The sequence below is a fragment of the Schistocerca serialis genome, chromosome 8 (genome assembly GCF_023864345.2).
Source record: "Schistocerca serialis cubense isolate TAMUIC-IGC-003099 chromosome 8, iqSchSeri2.2, whole genome shotgun sequence".
NCBI classification, from domain to species: Eukaryota; Metazoa; Arthropoda; class Insecta; order Orthoptera; family Acrididae; genus Schistocerca; species Schistocerca serialis.
The window spans coordinates 50,759,556-50,786,635 of NC_064645.1; the positions used below are offsets into that span (position 1 = coordinate 50,759,556).

Sequence of the window (27,080 nt, forward strand, 5' to 3'; positions counted from 1 at the left end):
CGACCGACATCTCCAGGGATGCTGAAAGAAAACATTCGACGCCAATGCCTCACCATAACTCCGGACATGCTTTACAGTGCTGTTCACAACATTATTCCTCGACTACAGCTATTGTAGAGGAATAATAGTGGACATATTGAGCATTTCCTGTAAAGATCATCTTTGCTTTGTCTTACTTTGTTATGCTAATTATTGCTATTGTGATCAGATGAAGCACCATCAGTCGGACATTTTTTGAACGTATATATATATTTTTGGTTCTAATAAAACCCCATGTTCAAAGCATGTGTGTAAATTTTTACCCCTCTATGTACATTATTCCGTGATTTATGCAGTTTTCAAATTTACACTGACGTTTTGATCACCTGGTATATAGTAACCGGCTTAAGCTGTCAGTCACAGCATATATTAGATCTGGCCAAAATAGACAGTACGCCTCCATTTTGTTTCTGATGAAGTCGTTTCCTTACCCATCCCTCCTTCCTTTCACCACAGCTTGTCCCAGGGGACCGAAAAGCCTCGGTTTTTTGTCTCCAGTCGTCGTAGTCACCACTGTGCCACTGGCCCTAGATGACAAAGCTGTCAAGGACCACGTGGTTGTTGCTGTGCAGGGACATTTACACGATTAAAAAACACGCACACAGGCGTCGTTTGGCAGGCTGACAATACCATCAGCCCAATACAGGAAAGCCCTGCAGTGATCGGCAAGTTGCGATGGGGGCAGGACTGTAATCTGGAAGCTGTTAGTGACAAACCGGCATGTAGGCGGCGGTCGAGAGATCGCCGTTTTACTCGAGGAGGCTGTAGAGTAACTCGTGTGCTGCACCTATGACTGATCAGGCCTCTTCAGGATCCCCTCACATGGGGAGGGCGCTGGAAAAGGTGCCCTAAACAGTCAGCCTAACCGACCAACCAACTACCTGACTGGATGGCCCCATCCAGAGGGTACACCATAAACGGCCGAAACAAAAACGAGAAACAAAACTTAAAAATTGCTGCCTGGAATGTTCGAACTCTTTAATACAAAAGCAACCTACCACAACGAAGAACAGCTATTGTGGCACGCGAACTAGAGAGATTACTTCGATATTGCTGCCCTCGGTGAAACAAGACTTTCAGGTGAAGGTAAACTAAAAGAACGAGGTGGAGGCTACACTTTCTACAGGAAAGGGAAAGATGAAAATAAGCCTTGTATGTATTGCTGTCAGGATGAACTTTTCGCTGATAGATGAAATACCCTGTGGAATAAATGACCCTCCATCTCAAACTCGTGAACAACCAAACAGTTGCTATAATTAGTGCATATACACCAACCCTAGACTGAGGATGATAAAAATGTAGAGTTCTACAACCAACTACACGGACTCTTATATACTACACCTTGATAATATAAAATTATTCTACTAGGTAATTTCAATGCACAAGTTTGCAGAGACGATACCTTATGGAATGGTATCATTAGTAAGGAGGTTCTAACAATACCACCACTTGCAAAGTAGGTTAGAAATCAGATTAATAATGTTGCTCACGCAGCATATGTTCGCTTTATCGGGGAACAACAAAGTTATTGACTGTGGATGGTATTGTCAGAATGGAAATCATGAAGTCACTGTAAAAAGTCATTAATTTTGGCACTTGTCTTGGATTCCCAAATAGATTTCGTCGAAGTTGTTATGGCTCATCTTGTTGATTCTAGGGTGATTCCACTTTGACTGCTAGTAGGTCCAGATCTGTATTTTAGCAATATTTGAAGACCTAACAAATGCGTTTTTCAGGAAATTCTTAATGATCACTCAGTTCCAGATCAGAACAATGGTATGGTAGAAATAATTTTTGACCTGGTGTTCACGATCCATACTTTTATTAAACTTCTTGTAACTTCACATATACTTCTTGTCACGTCATCAAGAAAACAGATTTGTATCAATCTTCATATATTTAATTTCCACTTTAACCAAACACAAGACTTGACTGGTCTTTTACAGAGCGAAATACCAACTTTTGCAAAGTGAAACAGACTGCTCTGTGTGCATTCGCGCCAAAACGGTTACAAGTAAGTCAAAGATTATGACAGCCTCACAGAAATGAATACACGCAAGAACCATATCACTGTAATACAGGGTGATTCAAAAACAATACCACAACTTTAGGAATTTAAAACTCTGCAACGACAAAAGGCAGAGCTAAGCACTATCTGTCGGCGAATTAAGGGAGCTATAAAGTTTCATTTAGTTGTACATTTGTTCGCTTGAGGCGCTGTTGACTAGGCGTCAGTGTCAGTTGATGCTAAGATGGCGACCGCTCAACAGAAAGCTTTTTGTGTTATTGAGTACGGCAGAAGTGAATCGACGACAGTTGTTCAGTGTGCATTTCGAACGAAGTATGGTGTTAAACCTCCTGATAGGTGGTGTATTAAACGTTGGTATAAACAGTTTACAGAGGATGGGTGTTTGTGCAAAGGGAAAAGTTCTGGACGGCCGAGAACGAGTGATGAAAATGTAGCACGCATCCAGCAATCATTTGTTCGCAGCCCAGGAAAATCGTCTCGCAGAGCTAGCAGAGAGCTGCAAATTCCACAATCAATTGTATGGAGAGTCCTACGAAAAAGGTTAGTTATGAAACCTTATCGTCTGAAATTGGTTCAAGCACTGTCTGAAATTGGTTCAAGCACTGTCTGAAATTGGTTCAAGCACTGTCTGAAATTGGTTCAAGCACTGTCTGCAGCTGATAAGATTAAAAGACTCGATTTCTGTGATTTTATCCTTGATCAAATGGAAACAGATGAATCTTTCGTTTCAAAGATTGTGTTTAGTGATGAAGCAACTTTCCACACTAACGGGAAAGTCAACCGTCACAATGTCTGTATATGGGGCACTGAGAATCCGCGGGAAACAACTCAGTATGAACGTGACTCGCCTAAGGTGAACGTTTTCTGTGCCATTTCAGCCAATAAAGTTTTTGGTCCCTTTTTTCTTCGAAGGTACTACTGTAACTGGACTACAGTATCTGGAGATGTTAGACAATTGGCTGTTCCCTCAGCTCGAACAAGAAGCACAACAATTCATATTTCAGCAGGATGGAGCGCCACCACATTGGCACTTATCTGTCCGTAACGTCAACTACCCGAGGCGATGGATCGGCCGCCAGGCAGCCCGTGACAGAGCACTTCATCACTGGCCTCCAAGAAGCCCTGATCTTAACCCCTGCGACTTTTTCTTATGGGGGTATGTTAAGGATATGGTGTTTCGGCCACCTCTCCCAGCCACCATTGATGATTTGAAACGAGAAATAACAGCAGCTATCCAAACTGTTACGCCTGATATGCTACAGAGAGTGTGGAACGAGTTGGAGTATCGGGTTGATATTGCTCGAGTGTCTAGAAGGGGCCAATTGAACATCTCTGAACTTGTTTTTGAGTGAAAAAAAACCTTTTTAAATACTTTGTAATGATGTATAACAGAAGGTTATGTTTCTTTCATTAAATACACATTTTTAAAGTTGTGGTATTCTTTTTGAATCACCCTGTACATAGATACATCGGAGTATTTATACATTAATAAAACCAAATGTGAATATTGTCACAAAAATCTTACTTCGCAGAAAAGTAGTAAGATATTACTGGTATCAAGGACTGGGGTTGGAGTGCCGTAATGGTCACGTAAAGAAAGAACCATTACAAGGTCATTTGCAATGACATCTCCAATGGAACCCTTCTGCCAGGGGCTGGGTTTTTTCTTGTCCTCAACACTCCATCATTCGTAAAAGTGGTCTGTGTACTGACTGGAAATTTGTACAGGCGCTGATGCCCGCGCAGTTGAGCGCCCTACAAACCAATCATCATGATCATGTTCATGTGATGAAATGTCAGTTCGGAAGTGATGTATCACGTTTAATGGCAGATAGCAAAATGCTCACGATGAAGATGGCTCGGGCCAGCCATCAGTCCTGACTGACGGACTCAAAGCAAGGACTAAAACAAAAATCTAAGACCGGCGTTTCACAATTAATGGACTACAGCCGCCTATTATCATACACTTGGAGTTCACCGCGCCATCCAGAACAAGCGGCGCGAAATGCCAACAGGTATTGTTGTCCCTCACGATAATCCACGACCGCCTGCAAAGGGAGTCGCACAGTGACTTGCTTCACGGCTTGCAGTGGGAAATGCTTCAGCATCCGCCATACAATCACCAAATTGAAAAAAAAAGTTGAGCGGAGAACGCTACGGAAGCTATGATGAACTTAAAAAAGCTGTTAATTAGGCTGGCAACTGAATATGCAGAAGACATAGCAAAGCTGGTAAAACCGTACAAGTGCCTAATTGTGGAAGGTGACTGAGCAGAAAAGTAGCTAGAGTATCAAACAGTACGTCAAATAGTTTAATTACATCAAATAAAATTTCTAAACGGAAAAAAGGTCTTTGCTTTCCGGGTGGCCCTCGTAATTGCACATGCCTTGTATTACTGAAGTATTGAGAGTTTAATAGCGGCTGTCAAGAATTTGCTGCGCCAGTTGGAAACTCGTTTCCTCGTCGGCCATCTCCTCGCGCCTCTGAACTGCCCGTTGTCGAGGTCGCAGCTCGTCCGCTGTACGTGTGCGGCTCCTCGGACCTGCTGCGCGCGCCTCGGAGTGAGGCGTCTCCTAGTCGTCAAAGGTAGCCAAGGTCTGATCGGGGTTGCCTTTTCGATCAAAATGTGATTTTTCTTAGAGAAAATACTGATACTATATGAAGTTAATTACGACGCAGTACTGATTTTTTTTTCAACACATCTGCTGGTGAAATGTCGCGATGACCCAAACCTTGCGCTTCCTACATTCATTCACAAATGCTTGAAGGAAAGGAAAATGTAGCAGTCAGGAAACTTGAAAGTAAAAAATATATGGATGACGTATTCTCACTAGTAATTATATTTTTTCTTTGATAGGGAACATACTGCAATTCAGTCAGCACAAAATGGCTGTCTCACGTCCACCAAATTACTTCTTAATTCGGCAGAGGGCAAAGAACGGAGAAATATATTAGCATTATTTTAGTATCGAGCTAATGAATCAGTGGAGTGAGACAACGATTTTCCTATGCACAGTGGCATGCAATATCTTACTTACATATACTCAGACTCGCACACGGCGAAATGTACTTGTCAAGTTATGATACAGCCGGCCATAGCAACTTTTCAAGGTCTGCTATACAGGGCACCGCCTGCAGAGAAGAGACCGCCTGCGTCACTTCCAGGCCGGTGAACAGTCAGTGTTGAGCGAGGTTAGAGCCCGCAGTGCTCTGCATTTCTGGACCACTTGCCACATCAGTTTGTCGCGGTGCAGCGGGGGTAGCCGTGCGGTCTCGGGCGCGTTACCGCATTCGCGCAACTGCCCCCATTGGAGGTCTGAGTGCACCCATGGGCGTGTCTGTGCGGGCGTGTGTGTTGTCCTCAGGGTAAGTTACACTCCTGGAAATTGAAATAAGAACACCGTGAATTCATTGTCCCAGGAAGGGGAAACTTCATTGACACATTCCTGGGGTCAGATACATCACATGATCACACTGACAGAACCACAGGCACATACACAGGCAACAGAGCATGCACAATGTCGGCACTAGTACAGTGTATATCCACCTTTCGCAGCAATGCAGGCTGCTATTCTCCCATGGAGACGATCGTAGAGATGCTGGATGTAGTCCTGTGGAACGGCTTGCCATGCCATTTCCACCTGGCGCCTCAGTTGGACCAGCGTTCGTGCTGGACGTGCAGACCGCGTGAGATGCCGCCTCATCCAGTCGCAAACATGCTCAATGGGGGACAGATCCGGAGATCTTGCTGGCCAGGGTAGTTGACTTACACCTTCTAGAGCATGTTGGGTGGCACGGGATACATGCGGACGTGCATTGTCCTGTCGGAACAGCAAGTTCCCTTGCCGGTCTAGGAATGGTAGAACGATGGGTTCGATGACGGTTTGGATGTACCGTGCACTATTCAGTGTCCCCTCGACGATCACCAGTGGTGTACGGCCAGTGTAGGAGATCGCTCCCCACACCATGATGCCGGGTGTTGGCCCTGTGTGCCTCGGTCGTATGCAGTCCTGATTGTGGCGCTCACCTGCACGGCGCCAAACACGCATACGACCATCATTGGCACCAAGGCAGAAGCGACTCTCATCGCTGAAGACGACACGTCTCCATTCGTCCCTCCATTCACGCCTGCACGATGTTGGGGCGTGAGCGGAAGACGGCCTAACGGTGTGCGGGACCGTAGCCCAGCTTCATGGAGACGGTTGCGAATGGTCCTCGCCGATACCCCAGGAGCAACAGTGTCCCTAATTTGCTGGGAAGTGGCGGTGCGGTCCCCTACGGCACTGCGTAGGATCCTACGGTCTTGGCGTGCACCCGTGCGTCGCTGCGGTCCGGTCCCAGGTCGACGGGCACGTGCACCTTCCGCCGACCACTGGCAACAACATCGATGTACTTTGGAGACCTCACGCCCCACGTGTTGAGCAATTCGGCGGTACGTCCACCCGGCCTCCCGCATGCCCACTATACGCCCTCGCTCAAAGTCCGTCAACTGCACATACGGTTCACGTCCACGCTGTCGCGGCATGCTACCAGTGTTAAAGACTGCGATGGAGCTCCGTATGCCACGGCAAACTGGCTGACACTGACGGCGGCGGTGCACAAATGCTGCGCAGCTAGCGCCATTCGACGGCCAACACCGCGGTTCCTGGTGTGTCCGCTGTGCCGTGCGTGTGATCATTGCTTGTACAGCCCTCTCGCAGTGTCCGGAGCAAGTATGGTGGGTCTGACACACCGGTGTCAATGTGTTCTTTTTTCCATTTCCAGGAGTGTAGATTAAGTAGTGTGTAAGCCTAGGGACTGATGCTCTCAGAAGTTTGGTCCCATACAACTTACCACAAATTTACAAAATTAATCGCTGTGCTGGTGGTACGAAGAGAGTGGAATGCAACAGAAAGACTTTCTCTATCTGTTTTCGACTAGCAATAACTAGCCTTGCATTTACTTGTAGAACGTTACTAGTATGGTTGAAAACGACCGTAAACATGTTTAATGAAACGGACGAGGCTCCTCCAGCGTTAACAAAGTGCGCAGGGATGGAGCTGTGAATTTAAATGGAGATATGCAACAGTTCATCTGTAATTTTAAAGTTGAGCTACAAATGATCGTCAGTTCGGAAAGGTCAACACTAGTTTGAACCAACTCACTGTAAACTCGCTGTAGTTGGAAGGAAAAAATAGTGGCACGAATTGGGATAAACAATGCGTAAACCTTGTTGATATTAATCTACATCTACATAGATACTCTCCAGATCACATTTAAGTACATGGCTATACTTGATGAGTATAGCAATATACTTCGAAATAAGTAAGATTAGATATTAAATTACTTTAACGCGAAAATAGCTACTTATGAAGCAGAAATTTTCATCGAAAAACCTACGTAGAAGTGTTACCTCGGATTAACGTATACGTTCTTGCATCTGGAAATGCATTTATCGTTAACTTCATCTACCAAATCTTTACTAATGTCTCCATAACGATTTAAAGCAACGACGCTAAAAGCAGTTTCAAACGACAGACGAGATGGTAAAATTTGTTACAGGCTTGTAGCATTTGATAGAAGCGAAACTGTCAGCTAATTAATGAGTAATAACAAACTTGTTACAGTTTGGAAATTGTAATAATTAAAGCTACTGGTAAAACTATAATTTCTTAAGGTATTTATATCACCTTTTTAGACAAGGTAGAGGATTCTGTTAAGCTTTGGTTGTGAGCGCGCAGTTTTTGGTATTGTTTGCTGTGTTACTGTTTCTCAGTTGCTTTTGGATGCGGTTTCTTTCCTTTCCTCCACACTCTTTCCTGTTTCAGAGGAAACTGTTGAATAGTGGGTGCTTTTCCACGCTTTGAGTACACTGGAGCAGGGGTGGGTCGGTTGTGGTGTAAGACTACCTCCACGAATCGCGTTCAGTGCCCTGGGGGACCTATTTTTCTCCTGTTTTTATTGTTGGCAGCCAGACGTCCATTAAATTTCTAGGAATTCCACTTCTACTGTCTTGAGAGCAAACTAGCAGACACTTAGCTTTGTAGCTGCCTCGGCACTTCTTCCAGCTGGCAGGGGCTGGATGCGGGGTGGCGCTTTCCTCGCCATTGGATAAGCCCGGAAGACACTCGGTCTGCACTGACCTACGTGCCAGTGCGATCTATTCGCTTCTGCATAAATTCGTCAGCTTTGGCATCAGTATTGCCTTAAAGTGCCTCGGTCCTGCTGCTCCTACATACTTCTATCAGAACACCTACTCCGTGGACGTCACTAATTCCGCTAGACTGCCCCTGTATCGAGAGACCTAGGACAATCAGATAATAAGTGTATCATTAGTCATTAAAAATTGAGTACACGATGGCAATCTGGTACTCGTGTGCAATCAAGAGTTCATTAAATCGTGACACAGGAAATGGTCATGCTATAAAGTGGAGCCACTGCTAGTCAGATTTAATATTTGTACGTTACCACTTTCAAGCAATATTTTTGTTGTGTTGTAAGTCATTTTGCAAGTCCTACGTAGCGAAGTGTTGGAAATTAATTTCTAACAATTGAATTACGTGAGTGTTCCACAGCTTTGTTACCATCTCTCGTCATGAGATGTTACGTTTTTTCCACAACAGTTATTGTATAAATTGAATATAAATGTTCTGCTGTCAGATCTCTAGCGATGACACGACTTGGCGGAGCTGCCCTCAGTAGCCTTGGCTGAACCTGGGTTGGCCAGACATGTAAGTTGTCACACTGCAGAGGTTGCATGCACCTTCACCAGCTCGCAGCATGTCTGTGCTTGCTAAAGTAGTGTCGTATGAAGGAGAGTTCAGTTAGTTTACACATCACCGCTTTAATTGTACTACTTTAATTACACAACCTGATCTATATCGCAATATAAACAGTTGTAATTTGTTCAGGCTCTTAACAAAATGTAATGGAGGATTAACGTTACATACATTAGATTTGTCCATGCTCTCTGAGTGATTGGTTGAGGTCTAAGACTTACATTCACAAACCACTATGAACTGAACAGGTTTCGTCAGCAAGCTGCCATCATCAGGTGCATGAAAGTTAGGCGCCAGATGGCAACACGTCGTTAGAGTGAACGACGTGAAATAAACATAACTGAAGCTGAAAGTGTAGTTTTACAGATTAACTCTACTAACAGAACTGCTACAGAAGTGTTCCCTGGACGGTCTCATCGCTGCCCACACTCCGCCCTGCGCCACCCACTCCCTACCCACGGTCTGGACCTGGCGAGTCTCTTTAACAACTGTTTTCTCTTTGCCCTAGGAAAGCGGAGCGGAGCTGGAGGGACTGCCTGCCTCAGCTGCTCAGTCTGTCGCGCTGGAGAAGGCTGGTAAGTGTCTGCGTGAAGCTGACCTCACCGTGGCTTCAGCCCGCCTCTTGTACACGATCGACTGTCTTCTCTCACGCGACTGCTCGAGGCAGTGCCTCTGGCGTTTGTCTGCACCGAGACTGGTTTGTTTAGCTGTGATTTTGCTTTACAGTTGACTGCGAAAATTGGGTGTCACGTGGGAGCTGTCTGTCTGCTGTGCAGTACGGAACCTGAACGGCGAACGCGAGGTTATCAATTTTTTTAGGAAAAAGACGAAATATAGTAACAATGCAGGAATAAGCTATGTTAATACGCAGTTAATGACAAAAGCAAAATTAATGGTGGACGTTCTTGTCAAAGGTGATCTAGTGGGTTCATTACCGCCCTGAGAACTAGAACAGGAGAAGTCATAGAAACTAACCAGAACAGACATTCGATAGAAAAAATATGCACATGCAAACACACAAATTTCTAGGTTTACTTTTGTGTTCTATTTGCTTGCTTATAGTAGGTGCCAAGTAACCTAGAAAGTAATATTAGTTGTCAAATAATTCTGACTTTTTGCAGTATTGAAATGACTTAATAAGACATGTTTACCTTTGTGTCCTTGTGTAAAATGTAGGCTTTTCCTCTGTAACTATTGTAGAACACTAGTAGAAAAAATGCCAGGACCCGAAAAGAAAGAAAACATTACTTACCAAGAAGGTAGGAACGAACAAAATCTGTTTCTACAACAGGTTGACTTCAAATGTCAGGAGAAGTTGCCATAGTAGCTTGTTTCCGCTCGAGCGGATTGTGCAGCATACCTGGAAATCCAGAACTCCGTACGAGGCACAGTTTGTGCTCTACCTTTCATACACATTCTGGTGTCGCGGTTCGTAGATTTACATGCATGTACGGAAGTCTTATGCACTTTGACTAGTCTTTCACGAAAAAGCTGCTCGTGTAAAACGGGCCGCTGACTAGGTTGATTTCCACGGCAGAGGCATGCAACAATGTTTAGACAAAGCAATCGCTCTGTGTTGTTGCATAGATATAAAAGGGCTCTTTTAACCTTCGATCGGTTGCGAAATTAAGGCCACAGTGAAAATCGGGTGGAGCGTAGTATAGAAGCAGCGCTCTCTAGTACACATCTATTGCGTCATGGGACAAATTCTGTTTGAGTGCACAGTGAACACACGAATATGCCTAGAAAGCGTTTCCCATCAAGCATGAAAACCTGTTGGGTGTATGGCCTCATTTCCTGGAGCGGACATAGTGTCACCCAGCTTCTTCCTAATTGTCGGCCTCACACTGAAGGTGCAACAAAGATGAACTGTTGGGTGTGATTACAACATTTTGGTACACACAGCGAACGGCAGATCAGAGTAGGAAATTGGCGGAAATGAGGTGGGTGACTCCTGACAAGGGTATTGGAAAGTTGGAACCGTGCTACAACAAATACGTAACTTAGTGCTCTTCAGTCCTTTGCCACATGACAATTCCAATGGTATCAGCAAGCCTAATCACTTTTCTCTTGTCTCTGAGCTTAAATTTCCTCTGAAAACTTGTTTGGCTTGCTTTACTGCTTACACAAGGTACAACCTGAACAAGATTGGGGTATGCTACAACCCTTTCTCACAGCTTTATTATGTTCTTAGATTCATATAACTAAGGTCTAGTTTCTGCTCCTGCCAGCTTCAGTATTCAAATAGCGTATTCCAGTGATATTGTCGAAAGATTTCTCTTATGACAAACGTAGATGTCTCTTAGTAACCTATTTCCTAAGCAGCAGTAGCCTCTATACTGACTCACGTGGGGTCACTTTTCTCAAGATCCCAAGTCGACCTTACCTGAGGTCGATTTCTTTTTCCATTCTTTTGTAAATTCCTCAGTATTTATTTAGCAAGTTTGAGTATTAACTCAACCGATGACTGGGTAGCATTCACACCTGTCAGCACGTACCTTCGTTCTTACCCAGTTGGCCTCGTTAAGGGAGAGCCACTTGCCGTTATCAGCCTTCATTGTTACTCTTAGGCTTCCCAGGATCTGCTTTTCGCCGCCTTCCTCTGGCCACTACTCCTGCATTAGCCACTTGACGGATGAAGGGACTGATGACCTTGCAATTTAGTCCCTTCAACTCAAATTAAGCAACCAACTTTACCCACCTGGGAACCTTGTTCCAGGCACCAGTGGGCTGGAGCGAGGGATCCCGCCGGATGAAGCTTCTTCAGAAGAGCAGGAGGAGCCCCCACGAAAGAAGTTTGCGTCGCTGGCGCACTTCCTGCAGCAGGGAGACGGCGCGAGCACCTCCAGCCAGCAGCAGGAGGGGGAGGGGGGACATCCACTGCCGGACGGCTCCAGGAAGAGGTAACAGCAAGGCACAGTCTGCGTTCCGTACTGCAACTGTACGGGCGCTGTAGCCATAGATCGTAGGCTAATTAGCCGTGCCACACGTAGGCTGTACTTCACAATTATTCATTAGTAAACTTTACATACGAATGTGATAGTGTCGTGGGAACAGATCTCACGGAAAACATTACTAATACTTCAAACATTACAAAAGCGAACAATGCTGGTAAAATTTCTTGCAAGAAACATTGGTCTTTTCATAAACATTAGAACTAATACTATGCAGGTTTTTAGGCCTCTGAAACGCTGCCGTGTAGCTAATGTGCCAACTTCCCACACAATGGACAAAAAGGATCTGTTCGGTGTCGTTGTGGATTCCTTGAGATTGTTTCCGGAGATTCCCAATGTTAGAAAAGTGTTTACTTAGGTGACTTACTTGCTCAATCCACTTCTTTGTTCCTCCTAGATTTCGGATGTCCTGATAGTCCTCTCCAGTTCTCAGCCAAAATTGATTTCTTTTGCTGCTTTACGGAATTGGCTTGATTCCTTATTCAGTGTTCTCTTTACGACACTGACATAAGTCAATAGCATTACGAGGTCTTAAATATCACGCAACCAATATGCCAAAAAGAAGCAAAATACATGGCTTTAGGTAGATAGTTCTGTTGCGAAGTTGGCTCATGGCTAAAAAAAATTTAGATTTATCTACATTAAAGTCCGTTGCAACGTCTGAAAGCAATCTACATATCTGAAGACACATATATTTATGAACTCTAATGAAGTCTGGTATTGCAAAGTGACATTTTACGATATGGAAAATTTGTTCCTTAACGTTTACAAGCTTAGTGATGTTCAATTTGTTTGACCTTCCTAAAGATAGACAATGGTGGGTACTGGAAACACATGAAGCGCACTGTATGTTGGCCACTGCTGACGTTCCTTATTACCTTACTGATACTCATTATCCAGGTTTTTCTCTTCTCTTGGAATCTGCCTAGCCTGTATTTGCAGGTAAAACACTGATCTGTTAGTTTCCTTGACCCTGCTCTCGTCGATGGTGTAAAATGTATTTGTTATAAACATACGAGGATCTACTCCCCAGGGTGCTCGCAACTCTGTGGCGGGCTCTTGCTTGGCTACCATGGGCCCCAGCCTTCGCAGAATTTTCTCCCTTCCGTGCTACGTGTCCATTCTCTTGCTATTTTTTTCCCCTCTCTTGGAACATGTCTGGGGTGTTACTGGGAATGTTCTGTATTGCTCTGTATCGTTTCAGAGATAAGTCACACCTTCGTTTTTCGCTCCCTTTCTTTGTTTCCCTTCTCTCGATTCTCCACTTCGGCGTTTCAGGATCCTCTTTCCTCTTCTTCCTCCCTGTGCACTCCTGAAGGCCAGCCCAAGCCTCTGACACATAACAGGGGACTGGGTAACGCGCAATTCCCAGCCCCGGATCGATAGGTAGGGTGTGCACATACCCCTGGTACAGGCCAGACCCAGGGAGGGGTGAGTGCCTGAGCTGCAGCCTTCCCAAATTGCCGATGGATTCACCTGGGAGGTGTTTGGGAGGTGTTTGGGAGGTGTTTGGGAGGTGTTTGGGAGGTGTTTGGGAGGTGTTTGGGAGGTGTTTGGGAGGTGTTTGGGAGGTGTTTGGGAGGTGTTTGGGAGGTGTTTGGGAGGTGTTTGGGAGGTGTTTGGGAGGTGTTTGGGAGGTGTTTGGGAGGTGTTTGGGAGGTGTTTGGGAGGTGTTTGGGAGGTGTTTGGGAGGTGTTTGGGAGGTGTTTGGGAGGTGTTTGGGAGGTGTTTGGGAGGTGTTTGGGAGGTGTTTGGGAGGTGTTTGGGAGGTGTTTGGGAGGTGTTTGGGAGGTGTTTGGGAGGTGTTTGGGAGGTGTTTGGGAGGTGTTTGGGAGGTGTTTGGGAGGTGTTTGGGAGGTGTTTGGGAGGTGTTTGGGAGGTGTTTGGGAGGTGTTTGGGAGGTGTTTGGGAGGTGTTTGGGAGGTGTTTGGGAGGTGTTTGGGAGGTGTTTGGGAGGTGTTTGGGAGGTGTTTGGGAGGTGTTTGGGAGGTGTTTGGGAGGTGTTTGGGAGGTGTTTGGGAGGTGTTTGGGAGGTGTTTGGGAGGTGTTTGGGAGGTGTTTGGGAGGTGTTTGGGAGGTGTTTGGGAGGTGTTTGGGAGGTGTTTGGGAGGTGTTTGGGAGGTGTTTGGGAGGTGTTTGGGAGGTGTTTGGGAGGTGTTTGGGAGGTGTTTGGGAGGTGTTTGGGAGGTGTTTGGGAGGTGTTTGGGAGGTGTTTGGGAGGTGTTTGGGAGGTGTTTGGGAGGTGTTTGGGAGGTGTTTGGGAGGTGTTTGGGAGGTGTTTGGGAGGTGTTTGGGAGGTGTTTGGGAGGTGTTTGGGAGGTGTTTGGGAGGTGTTTGGGAGGTGTTTGGGAGGTGTTTGGGAGGTGTTTGGGAGGTGTTTGGGAGGTGTTTGGGAGGTGTTTGGGAGGTGTTTGGGAGGTGTTTGGGAGGTGTTTGGGAGGTGTTTGGGAGGTGTTTGGGAGGTGTTTGGGAGGTGTTTGGGAGGTGTTTGGGAGGTGTTTGGGAGGTGTTTGGGAGGTGTTTGGGAGGTGTTTGGGAGGTGTTTGGGAGGTGTTTGGGAGGTGTTTGGGAGGTGTTTGGGAGGTGTTTGGGAGGTGTTTGGGAGGTGTTTGGGAGGTGTTTGGGAGGTGTTTGGGAGGTGTTTGGGAGGTGTTTGGGAGGTGTTTGGGAGGTGTTTGGGAGGTGTTTGGGAGGTGTTTGGGAGGTGTTTGGGAGGTGTTTGGGAGGTGTTTGGGAGGTGTTTGGGAGGTGTTTGGGAGGTGTTTGGGAGGTGTTTGGGAGGTGTTTGGGAGGTGTTTGGGAGGTGTTTGGGAGGTGTTTGGGAGGTGTTTGGGAGGTGTTTGGGAGGTGTTTGGGAGGTGTTTGGGAGGTGTTTGGGAGGTGTTTGGGAGGTGTTTGGGAGGTGTTTGGGAGGTGTTTGGGAGGTGTTTGGGAGGTGTTTGGGAGGTGTTTGGGAGGTGTTTGGGAGGTGTTTGGGAGGTGTTTGGGAGGTGTTTGGGAGGTGTTTGGGAGGTGTTTGGGAGGTGTTTGGGAGGTGTTTGGGAGGTGTTTGGGAGCATGTAAGGTGGGTTTACCTCCATGTGAAGGGGGCCACCAGTATGAAGGAGTATGCCAGTCCTGTGGCATTTTCTCGCAATGAGCTAATAGTCTTCCTACTCAACTTCTACAAAATGTAAATGCAAGGAGGCTAATGATCCAAAGACCCTATCCACTGCACCATGGTTCCTCGTGGTCTCACATACTGAAGATGGAGTCCTTCACCATGGTAAATCTGTTCATTATTCAAAAAGGTGTAAATCCAATTGTTGGCCCTGTGAAATCCTGTTCTCGTTTACAGAACGGCCCATTGCTTTCGGAGGCCACTTCTGATTCTCAAGCACAACTACTGTTTGCTGCCTCACTTCTCCACAGTTAGCCTGTTATGTCCAGGCCCACAGAATTTTGAATTCTTCCTATGGTGTAATTTACCAGGCTGCTTGATAGTCTAATAGAGGCCAAAATACAACCTTACCTCTCACATCAGGGTGTCATTGCCATTAATCATGTAATGAAACAGTTAGATTCTTCCTTAGTGCCTGCCTGCACTCTCTCACCTTTGATAGAGATAAAAGCGGACTATGACATTACCACTATCCAGCCATAGATTATGAACCCAATGCGCTGCTACCAGTGTCATCGTTTTAACCAGTCTTGTCAACACCCAGCCAAATGCCACCTGTGCTAGGGGTGTGCACAAGGTAGATTCTCCACATCCTTCTCCCACGGTATAAACTGCAGTGGCGGCAATGCCACCTCATCTCGGGAGTGTCCAGTGTATCTTAATGAGTAGGCTGTAAAATAGATCAGAGTAAAGGAGAAGGTGCCTTATCCAGTTGCTCACAAGTTACTGGCTAGTAGCAAACCCTGTGTTCTCCCGACTGGTACCTATAGTTCTGTTATTACACTGCACTCCATGAAGGACATGGCCATGCAGACATGTGACCTCCATTTCAGCTCTGAAGTAGTGAAATCTCCCAGTGTCATTGTAGTGTCGCCATCTCCCATCCATCCAGCTGTGCAACAAGCTGTCAAACTCTTGCCTCAAGGGGCGAAACCACCAGCTACACAACAGGTTGGCTAGAAAGGACAGAACGAGTACTCCTGTCAAGACTTCCTCCATCCCTCCAGCCAAACACCAGTCTACATCTAACCGGAAAGGCTTGAAGAAGTCCTCCAAAGGTCTTCTCCTTCGACCCCTCGAAGATCATCTTCGATAGTGTCAGCACATATCTTAGCACGGACAACCTCTGTGTCGCTGGTGTGCACCAACGACCATTTCTGTGCATTGGGGACCGACTGCACAAGAAAGCTGATGCTATGGAGCAGGATCCTCCTGCTTCTGTGACCTGTAGTAGCCCCTCTTCCCCAGCTGTCGCTCGGCAGCTGCCAAGGTTGACACCCCCACGTCTCATCATGTCTCTCCTCCAATGGAACGTTCGCAGCCTTTGGTTCCACAAACATGATTTACAGTTGCTTTTAGCGTTTCAGTGTCCCCCTTGTACTCTGCCTTCAGGAAACGAAATTGCGCCCTCAAGACTGCTTTGAGCTTCCACATCTCTTACCGATTCGTTTTGACCTTGCCCCTGAGGTTGGCATCCCCCCTCACATGGGCATCATGCTGTGCATAGAGGATGACATTAATAGTGAACTCAGTTCGCTGACTACCAATCTTAAAGTTGTGGCAGTTCACCTTTCCCTTCCCCACCTGACTTTTTCTCTATGTACTATAGATGTCCCATTATTTGGTGTCACCAGGGAGACTTCTTTCAGATTATTTGTCAGTTACCTTCCTCATTTTTGCTATTTGGTGCCTTGAATGCATGTCGTCCAGGGTTCTCCTAGGATCTGTGTCAGAGATGCCCTCTTCTGCCTTAACACTGGAGCACCCACATTCCTTTCAGACTCGTCGCAGACCTATTCACATTGGACCTATCCTTCTGCACTGCCCAGCTCGCCCATCGTCTTGACTGGTTGGTTCTTTCTGGCACTTACTGGAGCGACTTTCCCTTGTGCTCTCTCTGTTGACTCCTACCCCATTCGCTTTCACGCCTAAGTGGCAGCTTCCTAGGGCTAACTGGTAGCCTTGCTTCTTGATGACGACCCTCGAAGAAAGATTCCCCAGTTGTGATGACCATGTGGAATATCTCACAAACGGCGTCCTTACTGCTGCAGAACATTCCCTATACCACACTTCCTCTCTACCACGTCATGTCCCTGTCCCTTGGTGGACTGAGGCATGCTGCGAGGTAATTCGCTCAGAGACGTGCTCTCAGCGTTTTTAACCGCCACCCTACGCTGGCAAACTGCGTTCAAAGTGTCTTCGCGTTATTTGGGATAGCAAGAGCTAGCCGGATTTCATTCACTAGTTCTTTTAACAGTTCCACTCCTTCCACTGTCGTGTGGGCCAGCTCCAACGGCTCTCTGGAACAGATCCATTCTCCCATTTCTGGCCTGACAGGAGCTGATGGTGTCATCATGGACCCTGTTCCTATCTCAAACATTGTGGGCCATACTTTTGCTCAGACTTAGAGCTCTTCTCACTATCATGCTGCTTCCCTCCATTGGAAACGAGCGGAGGCGGCTCGGGCGATACTTCCCTTCCCCAAATCGTGAGTGCTACAATGCTGCCTCCACCATGAAGGGGCTAGATCATGCTCTGTTCATCCTGATCCACCGCCCCAGGGTCAGACGCCATCCACATTCAGATGTTGCAGCACCTCTCCTGTGGGCAAGCACTTTCTGTTCAACACATACAACCGCATCTGGGTTGAGGGCACATTTACTGGACGCTGGCGTGAAGCCAGTCATACCCATACCTGAGCCTGGTAAGGATAAAAACATTCCTTCCAGCTACCGCCCCCATCTCTCATACCAGCTGCGTTTGCAAGGTGATTGAATGTATGATTCATGCACAGCTGGTGTGGTGGCTCGTTTACTCATGAATGCACAGTGTGGATTTAATGTGGCGTTCTGCAGTTGACCATCTCGTTACTTTGTCCACCCATGTCATGAATGGTTTTCTGTGGATATCCCAGACTGGCAGTTTGTTTAGATTTGGAGAAGGCCTAAGACCACTGCTGGAGAAATGGTATCCTCTGTACTCTACACGTGGGGCTTCAATGGGTGCCTGCCCTATTTTCTTCAGGCATTTTTACAAGACAGTTTTTTCAAGGTGAATGTGGGTTTTGGTTTGTCATAGATTATCAAGGAAAATGATGTGAATCAGGGTTCCATCCTGAGCGTCGTCCTCTTTGCTATCGCCATTAACCCTATAATGCCCAACAGGAGGCCATCTCTGGCTCTTTCCGTAGACGATTTTGCCATCTATTGCAGTTCTACACGGACTAGTCTTACCGAGGGCCTCTTCAGCGCTGTCCTGATCGTATTTTCGCCTGGAGCATCGACAATGGCTTTCGCTTTCCCCTGACAAAACCGTCTGTTACCCCTGCAGGTCCAGGGGTAAGAACAGGCCTGAGGTATTCCTGCCTGTCGTAAGAGGCGACTGAAGTTTCATACGTTTCGGCCTGTGTGATGGTCCCCTGTAGGGTTTGAAATTTTCCCAAAGAGCGAGCCTATTGAGAAGGGCGCCTTCCACAGTACATCATGTCCATCATGTGCTGAGACCTATTCCATGCTTCGTAGGCATGGATATGCAGTTCTGCTCATTCCCCCAACTGATGGGCGAGGTCACCCTCATAGGTGCATATTTTTCCATCAACTGTGCAGTATAGATTTCTATGCTGACGATAATGGACTTGATTGGTTGCACCTGATATCCAGCACAGTAGCCAGTCTGTTGTGGTGGGGCTGCCATGTACCCTGTTGGTTGTAGCCCCCTGTCCCCATGGGGATCGCTCTGCTGATGGCTACGCCGTTAACTCCCCACGTATGCCCATCCCCCTGGGGCATTGGGACTCCCGGCAATGGCCATCCTGCCAGGTGGCCTTTGCTGCACTGGGTGGCGCCTGTGGGGAGGGCACCTGGTCAGTGCGTGGCATCAGGATGGATGACATGTGATGAAGCGTAGTACATCATCTCTTGCTGGTGGTCAAACAGTAGTATCTAATGTTCACGGGCTCAATTCAGTGCACAGAAGTAAAACCCCAAATCGTTACCCTTCCTGGCCACACCTTGGGAAGAATGTCAGGCTAGCGATGGCAGTGGCTCTTATTCGTCACGGTACCTTGTATGTTAGAGAGCTGATGGGAATCTTTCAAGACGATGAAGCCTCAGTATTTTGTTGAGCATTTAGAGGACAGGTTTGGGGAGGTGGAGGGCTTGTCCAAAATGAGATCTGGGTCAGTCTTGGTCAAAACAGCATCCTCTGCCTAGTCATGAGCGTTACTTGCTTCTGACAAGCTGGGGGTGTTTCTGTAACCATTACGCCCCATAAGAGCTCAAATATGGTCCAGGGTGACATATGAAATACGTACCTTCTTTTATAGTCATAAGATGAGCTATGCGCCAATTCAGAATGGCGAGGTGTACATTTAGTCTGGCGTATCCACAGGGGTCAGATGGATAATGTTGCCACCGTTGCTTTCACCTTGGCCCTTAGAGGGTGATACATTGCCCAAGAAGGTCAAGGTGATGGTCTACTGCTGTGATGTAAAACCATATATTCCTGTCCCAATGTGGTGCTTAAAGCACTGGAAGTTCGGTCATATATCTTCCCCCTGTACTTCCAGCGTCACATGTCGAGAATGTGGACGCCAATCACATCCCATTAATCCATGTGCCCCGCCTCCCATCAGTGTCAGCCGTGGAGAGCATCATTCACTTTGCTTGCCAGACCGCTGGATTTTCCAGGGGGAGAGGAAAGTCATGGAGTAAAAGACCCTGGACCAACTGACGTACCTGAGGCTAAGAAGATATTTCAACACTTACATCCTGTACGCAAGACAGTCTTACACAGCCGCTACATGTCTAGCCCAATCAGCTCTGCCAACCCGGCACCTCTGAGCCAGAAGACTACACCAGCCCCATTGATGGTGGGGGCAATTCCCTTCCTGTTGCTCCTGCACCACCTAGCTCAGGAGCAACACCCACACAGTCATCAGGGATGTCCATCTCCACTCCTAAGCTGGAGTCTTCTTCGGCTTCTCTCATGGAAGGGGTCCCTTGGGTCACTCCCTTCCCACGTTTTTTGCTACTGAGAAAGATGGCACCCACCAGCCCAAAAGCAGCTGGTCATCCTCAGTCCGAGACTGAATCAGTGAAGTCCTCCCAGCCAAGGAACAGTGAGAGAAATCCAAAAAGGACCCGAAGACCATGGGAATTGCGGTGGCACCCACACCACGTCTATCTACAAGCTCTGCATATGTGGATGAGGTGGATATTGTGGCATCCACTGAGGGCCTAGATCTCGCCAGACCCAAAGACATCACGGATATAGACTTTTCAGGCAATGAATCTGTGGCAACAAGTGACCCAGAGACGTAAACTGCCTCATTGAATGTTCCATGCCTTCAGAGTCACGTCATCCTCCAGTGGAACTGAGGCAGTTTTTTCCACCGCCTAGATGAGTTACAGCAACTGTTAACCTTTACATCTGCTATCTGCATTGCCCTCCATGGAACCTAGTTCCTAGCAATGCAGACCCCTGCCGTCCACGGCTATAATGGATATTACAGGAACTGTGGAGACTAGAAAAGTGTCCGGTGGAGTTCGCGTTTGCGTCTAAACTCAGTCTGCAGTGACACTGTGCCCCTTAATACCCCCTCTTGCAGTTGTGGCTGTCAGAATGACGACGACGCAGGAACTGTCTCCAATGTAAATTTTCTTCCAGATGGTGCAATACCCCTGAATGAATGTTAGCTGCACTTATTGATGGGTTCCCTGAACCTTTCCTCCTTTTGGAAGATTTTAATGCCAATAACCCCTCGTGAGGTGGCACTATGCTTACTGGCCAAGGCAGAAATGTCGAAATTATACTGTCTCAGTTCGACCTCTGCCTGTTAAATACTTCTATAAATGTTTGTTTACTTAGGCAGTACACGTACGTTACTAAAATTGATGTCAGAGCCACAGTTCACATGTTCGGCTACTGCCGATTTCTTGTTTTAGCCGCATGTGCCGTTCGTGTTCCTTAATGCGTTCAACAGTTCTTCCCGTTTCGCCTACATATACTTCGCCGCAGCCACATGTTACTTGATATACGCTTGCATTGTAGAGACAATCAGTTGCATCCGTTTTCCATCGGAAAAATCTTTAGTTTTCAGTAAAGAAATATGTCTGAATACCATTTTTCTTTAAAATTCTGCTTATGCGGTCAGTGACCCCAGAAACGAACGGTAACCTGAGGAGTGAGAAGCCGGTTCCTCGTCATTCTTATTAGTGGTATAAATATTCAACTTAAAAGCCGTGTCGATTGAATAACTATCATACCCATTTGCCTTCAGTGTCCTCATTAAGAAATTCAACTCAGATTCAGAGATGTCATCGCTGATAGGGAAGGCACGTGAAAAGTGTTGAGTGCTGCTTGCTTCTGGGCTGGTTGGTGGTGCGAAGTGGCATCTAAATACCTGTTGGTGTTAGTCTGCTTTCTGTACACTCTGTGACCTTGAGTGTTAACAGATCTTCTGTATACCAACACATCTAGCGACGGGAGACAGACCTCACTCTCAACCTCCAAGGTAAATTTGAGTTTAGGGTGAATCCCATTTAAGAAATTGTGGAACGCATGAAGTTCTCCTTCGCCGTGTGGTCATAACAAATGTATCGTCCACATAGCGAAGCTAGCAAGAAGGCTTCAAAGGAGCACTACTTAACGCCTGTTGCTGAAAATATTCCATAAAACATAAGCTCCAACTGACGAAATGGATGAGACCATAGCAAGGCCGTCAGCCTGTTCGTAGAATTCACCACTGTATTTAAAATAGCTCGAGCGAAGGTATAATTCAGATAAGTCACAAATATCTGGAGCAACATTCTCGCTTATGATCCCCATTGTAATCGGATACTGGGAAGTTAGTAAATGACGTCACATCGAAGCTAACAAGAATGTCACCCGCAGATACCTTCAGTGTACATACAATTTCTAAAAAAATGTTTCTGATCTTTTTATAAAGTATTTGTTTTACCAACTATGTCTTTTTGCTAGATAAATAATTCGGCGAGTTAATCTCACTGACTACAGGCCTCAAAGAAAGATTGTGTGTTTTCGGTAGTCCATACATTCTGGGTGAGACATGTATTCGAGGTGTTAGATTCCAGACTGTACAGCTCTATTACCAAGAATCTATCAGGTTTCTCACTTTCCGAACGATTCTGTTCGTCGGATCGCTTTTTAACTTGCGATACACAGGATCAGCTAGTAGTTGTTCCATCTTCCTGTGATAATCCACAGCGTCCAAAACAGTAGCATTCCCACTATTCGATTTTGTTACAACGATGAATTCGTTTCTCATGAGTTATATAAGAGATTCTTTCCTGCGCCGATATATTGCTTTTCGGAGGTTTCGATTTCCGTAGAACTCTCGACAAGTCTTCTTCGGCCTGCACCTTCGGAAGTCGAAACAAGGATGCTTCGACGGCACTTAGGATTTCTTCAGCAGGTATTCTTTGGTGTAGTTCGGAAATTGACCTATGCCCAGAACTGAAACAGCTGCTTCGAGTACTTACGACGAAAGATTCACCGCTACTCGCTTCGGATCCACAGTAGCGTCTTCCTTCTGAACTTTAACCGCTAACGTCTCGAACTTTTTTGCTTCATAGCACTGAAATCCGAAAACATTGTTGAATGATCAAACTTTATTCTGTCCACTTTATCCCAATCCTGGGGTGAGAGTTGCCGCCGGTGAAAAATGCACATCAATTAAAACGGATTTGCTGGATTCTTTCACCGTGAAGTGCTTGGTTGGCCCTTGGGTAGATTCTCCTGGCTTTCACTGTCTGCACATGATGGTTAATTCAAACGATTCTGGGAATAACATCATTATCACGGCACCGGGATAGAAAGGCCAAATCGCTCAGTAATTTACTTCTTCTGTAAAGATTCACCATTCTGATGGTGATATAAACCTCTTGCCCATACAAGCGGTTTATGGAAGTCTGCAGACTTTCGTGGCCGTTGTCACTGAAGTTAGGCTGCGTCATGTTTCTTTTCCCCGCCATCAAGGCAGTAAATACGCGGCTGCGGTGAGAGACCGGCATAAACAACGCGCTGCGAGTCATCTCGGCGGACAGTAATACTAGGGGTAAACATTCCCCCTCTCTTGCTCTGTCCGTTTAGAATCTAGCCTATGATGACGACCGACCAATAGCGGTAGCAGGAATTTCAACCAATAACCCTTCTCCAACGTAAGTGTAGAATAGTGCCTTTGTATCCAATGATGGGCCACCAATGGCATCCACAGGAGATAAGCTAACAACGCCCCTCCTGCATCAGAGCAGGAAAATTGGCCTAGGACTATGGACCACCAATGGTAGCCATATGAATTTTAACCAATACTATCACTTCTCCAGCACGAACGCGTGAAAACTCCCCCTTTATAAGCGGACGTGACACTAGTCTGGCAGTGTTCTAGCACTAGTGGACACTAGATCATCCTGAGGAAGATGCCAGCAGAGGGGTCGAAACGTAGATCATTTTAGAAGAAACATTATGCGGCCTAGTAACCCAGAGGATTTTAACTCCATCATTCACCTTGCTTGCCAGATTGCAGGATTTTACAGAAAGAGGAAAATCATGGGATATAAGAACCTGGACCGACTGACCTACACTGAGGCTAAGAGGAAATTCGAGCACCTACATCCTGTGGCTGTGACCTCATACCACGCCGCTACAAGAACAGTTGTCGCCCATCAGTTCCTCGAATTCCTGTCGCCTCTCAGAACTGGGAGACTGCACCTGTCCCTTTACGGTGGGGAACTTTCCTCCCTGTTGCTCCCCCATCACATACTTCGGGAGCAACACCCCAACCATTGGGGAATTGAGACACCACTTGAGAGTCAGAGAAGTGTAATGATTCTTCGGCTCACCTTGCTAGGAAGCGGTCCCTTGGATCACTCCCTTTCCAGGCTTCTGTTGGTGGGAAAGATGACATCCGTCAGTGGCTGAAGAGCCCCCAAGTCCTCCCAGCCAGGGAAACCAAAGGAACAGTTTGAGAAATCGAAAGACTACTAAGAACAAGGAACTTGTGGTGGCACCCACACCACTGTTACCTACAGTATCTCTGAGGATACTGTGGAAATTCTGGCGTCTGTTGAGGACCTGGATCTCGGTGGACCCTCAGACACAATGGATATAGACTGCTCAGGCAATAAATCGGTGTCAGCAGGTGACCTTGAGGCGTAAACTGCCTCCTTCAATGTTACATGCCTTCCCAGTCTCGTGTCATCATCCTCCAGTGGAATTGCGGCAGTTCCTTCCATCGCCTGGCTGAGCTATGGCAACTGTTAAGTTTTATGCCTGCTTTCTGCATTGCCCTCCAGGAAACTGGACCCCTGCCCTCCTGAGCTATAAGGAATATTGCACGAACTGTAGCGACTGTAATAGTGTTGAGGTTGGATGGAGTTTGTGTTCATCTCCTAAACTCGGCCTGTTATGAAACTATGCCCCTTCAAGCCCCCCTCTTGAAGCTGATTGTCAGAATAGACTATGGAGGAAATAATTGTCTGCAATGTATATCTTCCTACAGATGGGTCAGTACCCCTGAACGTATTAGCTCCACTGATCAACTCCCTTTCCTACTTTCGGGAGGTTTTAACGCCCATAACACCTGGCAGGGTGACACTGTGCTTACTGGCAGAGGCAGAGATGTCGAAACTATACTATCTGTTCTACCTCTGCCTCTTAAATACTGGGGCCGCCACACATTTCAGTGCAGCTCATGGCAGTTAATCGGCCATTGATTTATCCATTTGCAGCCCAGGACTTTCCCCATTTATCCACTGGAGAGCACATGACGACCTGTTCGATAGTGACCACTTTCCCATCTTCCTGTCACTGTCCCAGCGTTATGCCCATGGTCACCTGCCCAGATGGGATTTAAACAAGGCGGACTGGGAAACTTCCCCCCGGTGCCCTGTTGACTCACCACCACAAGGTAACATCGATGTGATGGTTGAGCACCACAAATGTTTCTCCGGCAGAAAATGCGATTTCTCGCTCTTTAGGGTGCCCCCAGCAAGACAGTCCCATGGTTGTTGCCGGAAGTCCCTGAGGCAAATACTGATGGTCGGCAATCTCTACAGCGACACCCTTCCCTCGAGCATCTGATGGCCTTTAAGTGGCTCCGAGACCATGTACGCCAGTTTATAAAATGATGGAGACAGGAGTGTTGGGAGAGGTCTGTGATGACCATTTGGTGCCATACGTCTCCTTCCTTCTTTTTGGGTGTACCGGACCCCCAACAGGTGTCCCTGGCGTTACCATCAATGCCGACGCAAACGCGATATCCGAGCACTTTGCTGAGTACTATGCTAGAGCCTCTGCGTCAGAGAAACTACTCCCCTTCCCCCCAGCCTTTTGCATCCTCAAATGGTGGATGGAAAGTCCTCTCGTTCACTACACGCCACAGTGAATGTTATAACGCCACATTTGCTGAGGGGGAGCCCCTCAGCGATCTTGCACATCACCCTGACACAGCTCCTGGGCCATATTGGATCCACAGATGATGAAGCATCTCTGGTCTGACCCCAAGAGACTTCTGCTCGTCATTTTCACTCAGATCTCGTGCGATGGCGTCTTTCCATCGCAATGCTGGGAGAGCACCATCATTCTGGTGCTCAAGCCTGGTGAAAACCCACTTCATGTGGATAGCTATCGGCCCATCGGCCTCGCCAATGCACTTTGTAAGCTACTGGAAGGTATGCTGTATTGATGGTTGGCTGGGTCCTGGAGTCACGTGGCCTACTGGCCCCATGTCAGGGTGGCTTCCGCCAGGGTCGCTCTAACGCAGATAATCTTGTCTCTAGTCTGCCATCTGAACAGCCTTTTCCAGACTCCAGCTCCTTGTTGCCATCTTTTTTGATCCACGCGAAGTGTATGACACCACCTGGCGACGTATCCTTGCCTCATTATACAGTCTCAGAGGCCCACTCCCGATTTTTATCCAGGGTTTCCTGTCGCTCCATACTTTGTGCCGAAGTTAGTGCCTCCCATAGTTCCATCCATATCCAGGAGAATGGGGTCCGGCAAGGCTCTGTATTGTCTCTATTTTTAGTGACCATTAACGGTCTAGCAGCAAGTGTAGGGCAGTCCATCTCACCCTCTCTGTATGCAGAGGACTTCTGCATTTCGTACTGCTCCACCGGTATTGTTGTTGTTGAGCGGCCCCTACAGGGAGCCATCCACAAAGCCCATCATGGGCTCTAACCCACAGTTTCCAGTTTTCAGCCGCGAAGTCGTGTGTTATGCACTTCTGTCGGCGTCGTGCCGTTCAGCCAGAACCATAACTTTACCTTCATGACGATCCACTCACTGTAATTGACATCGATTCTTAGGACCACTTCTAGACACCCGGTTGGCTTGGCTCTCACTTTCGTCAGCTTAAGCAGAAGTGCTGGTAGCGCCTCAAAGCCCTCCGCTGCTTGAGCAATACGAATTGGGGTGCAGATAGCTCTACTCTGCTGCAGCTCTACAAAGCCCTTGTTCAATTCCGCATTGACTATGGGAGTCTGGTTTATGGCTTGGTGGCGCCCTTAGCATTGCGTGTACTCGACCCAGTGCACCACTGTGGCGTTCGCCTAGCGACTGGAGCTTTTGGAACGAGTCCAGTTACCAGTAACCCAGTGGAGGGTGGAGTCCCTCCATTGTGGGTTAGGCGTGCGCTACTGTTGGCCTGTTTGTTGCACACACTCGTTCTGAGCATCCGAATTACCATCTCATTTTTATATTTTTACACACACACGCACACGCGCGCACGCGCGCGCACGCGCACACCTCCGTGATCTACATCTAGGCCGCGGCTTCGCCTGGACCGGAATCAGTTACTCTGGCTGCTCTAGGCCGTCACTTCATCTCGATTCTTGACGTGATCCAGGGCTCTGAAGTGCTTTGCACTGCCGGTTCAATGGCTCATGGTAATGTTGGCATTGCATTTGTCCACAGAGGCCATATTGAAGAGCATTCCTTGCCTGATGGCTACAGTGTATTCACTGCGGAGCTGGTGGCTATGTCTCGCGCGCTTCAGTATATCCGTTCATGGCCTGGGGAATCGTTTCTTCTGGGTACTGACTTCTTGAGCAGCCTATAAGCTATCGACCAGTGCTACACTCTCCATCGTTTGGTGGTGTCCATCCAGGAGTCCCCCCCAC

At 47.1% G+C, this 27,080-nt stretch overlaps 1 protein-coding gene across 1 annotated transcript in view; it reads left to right on the forward strand.

The window, feature by feature from the left end:
* Positions 1-27,080, forward strand: part of LOC126416589 (neurofilament heavy polypeptide-like) — a 190,768-nt gene that overhangs the window by 44,373 nt on the left and 119,315 nt on the right. The window contains exons 5-6 of the mRNA XM_050084342.1: positions 9,335-9,401; positions 11,546-11,729. Coding sequence (XP_049940299.1) covers positions 9,335-9,401; positions 11,546-11,729 — 251 coding nt within the window. The remainder of the gene's footprint in view (positions 1-9,334; positions 9,402-11,545; positions 11,730-27,080) is intronic.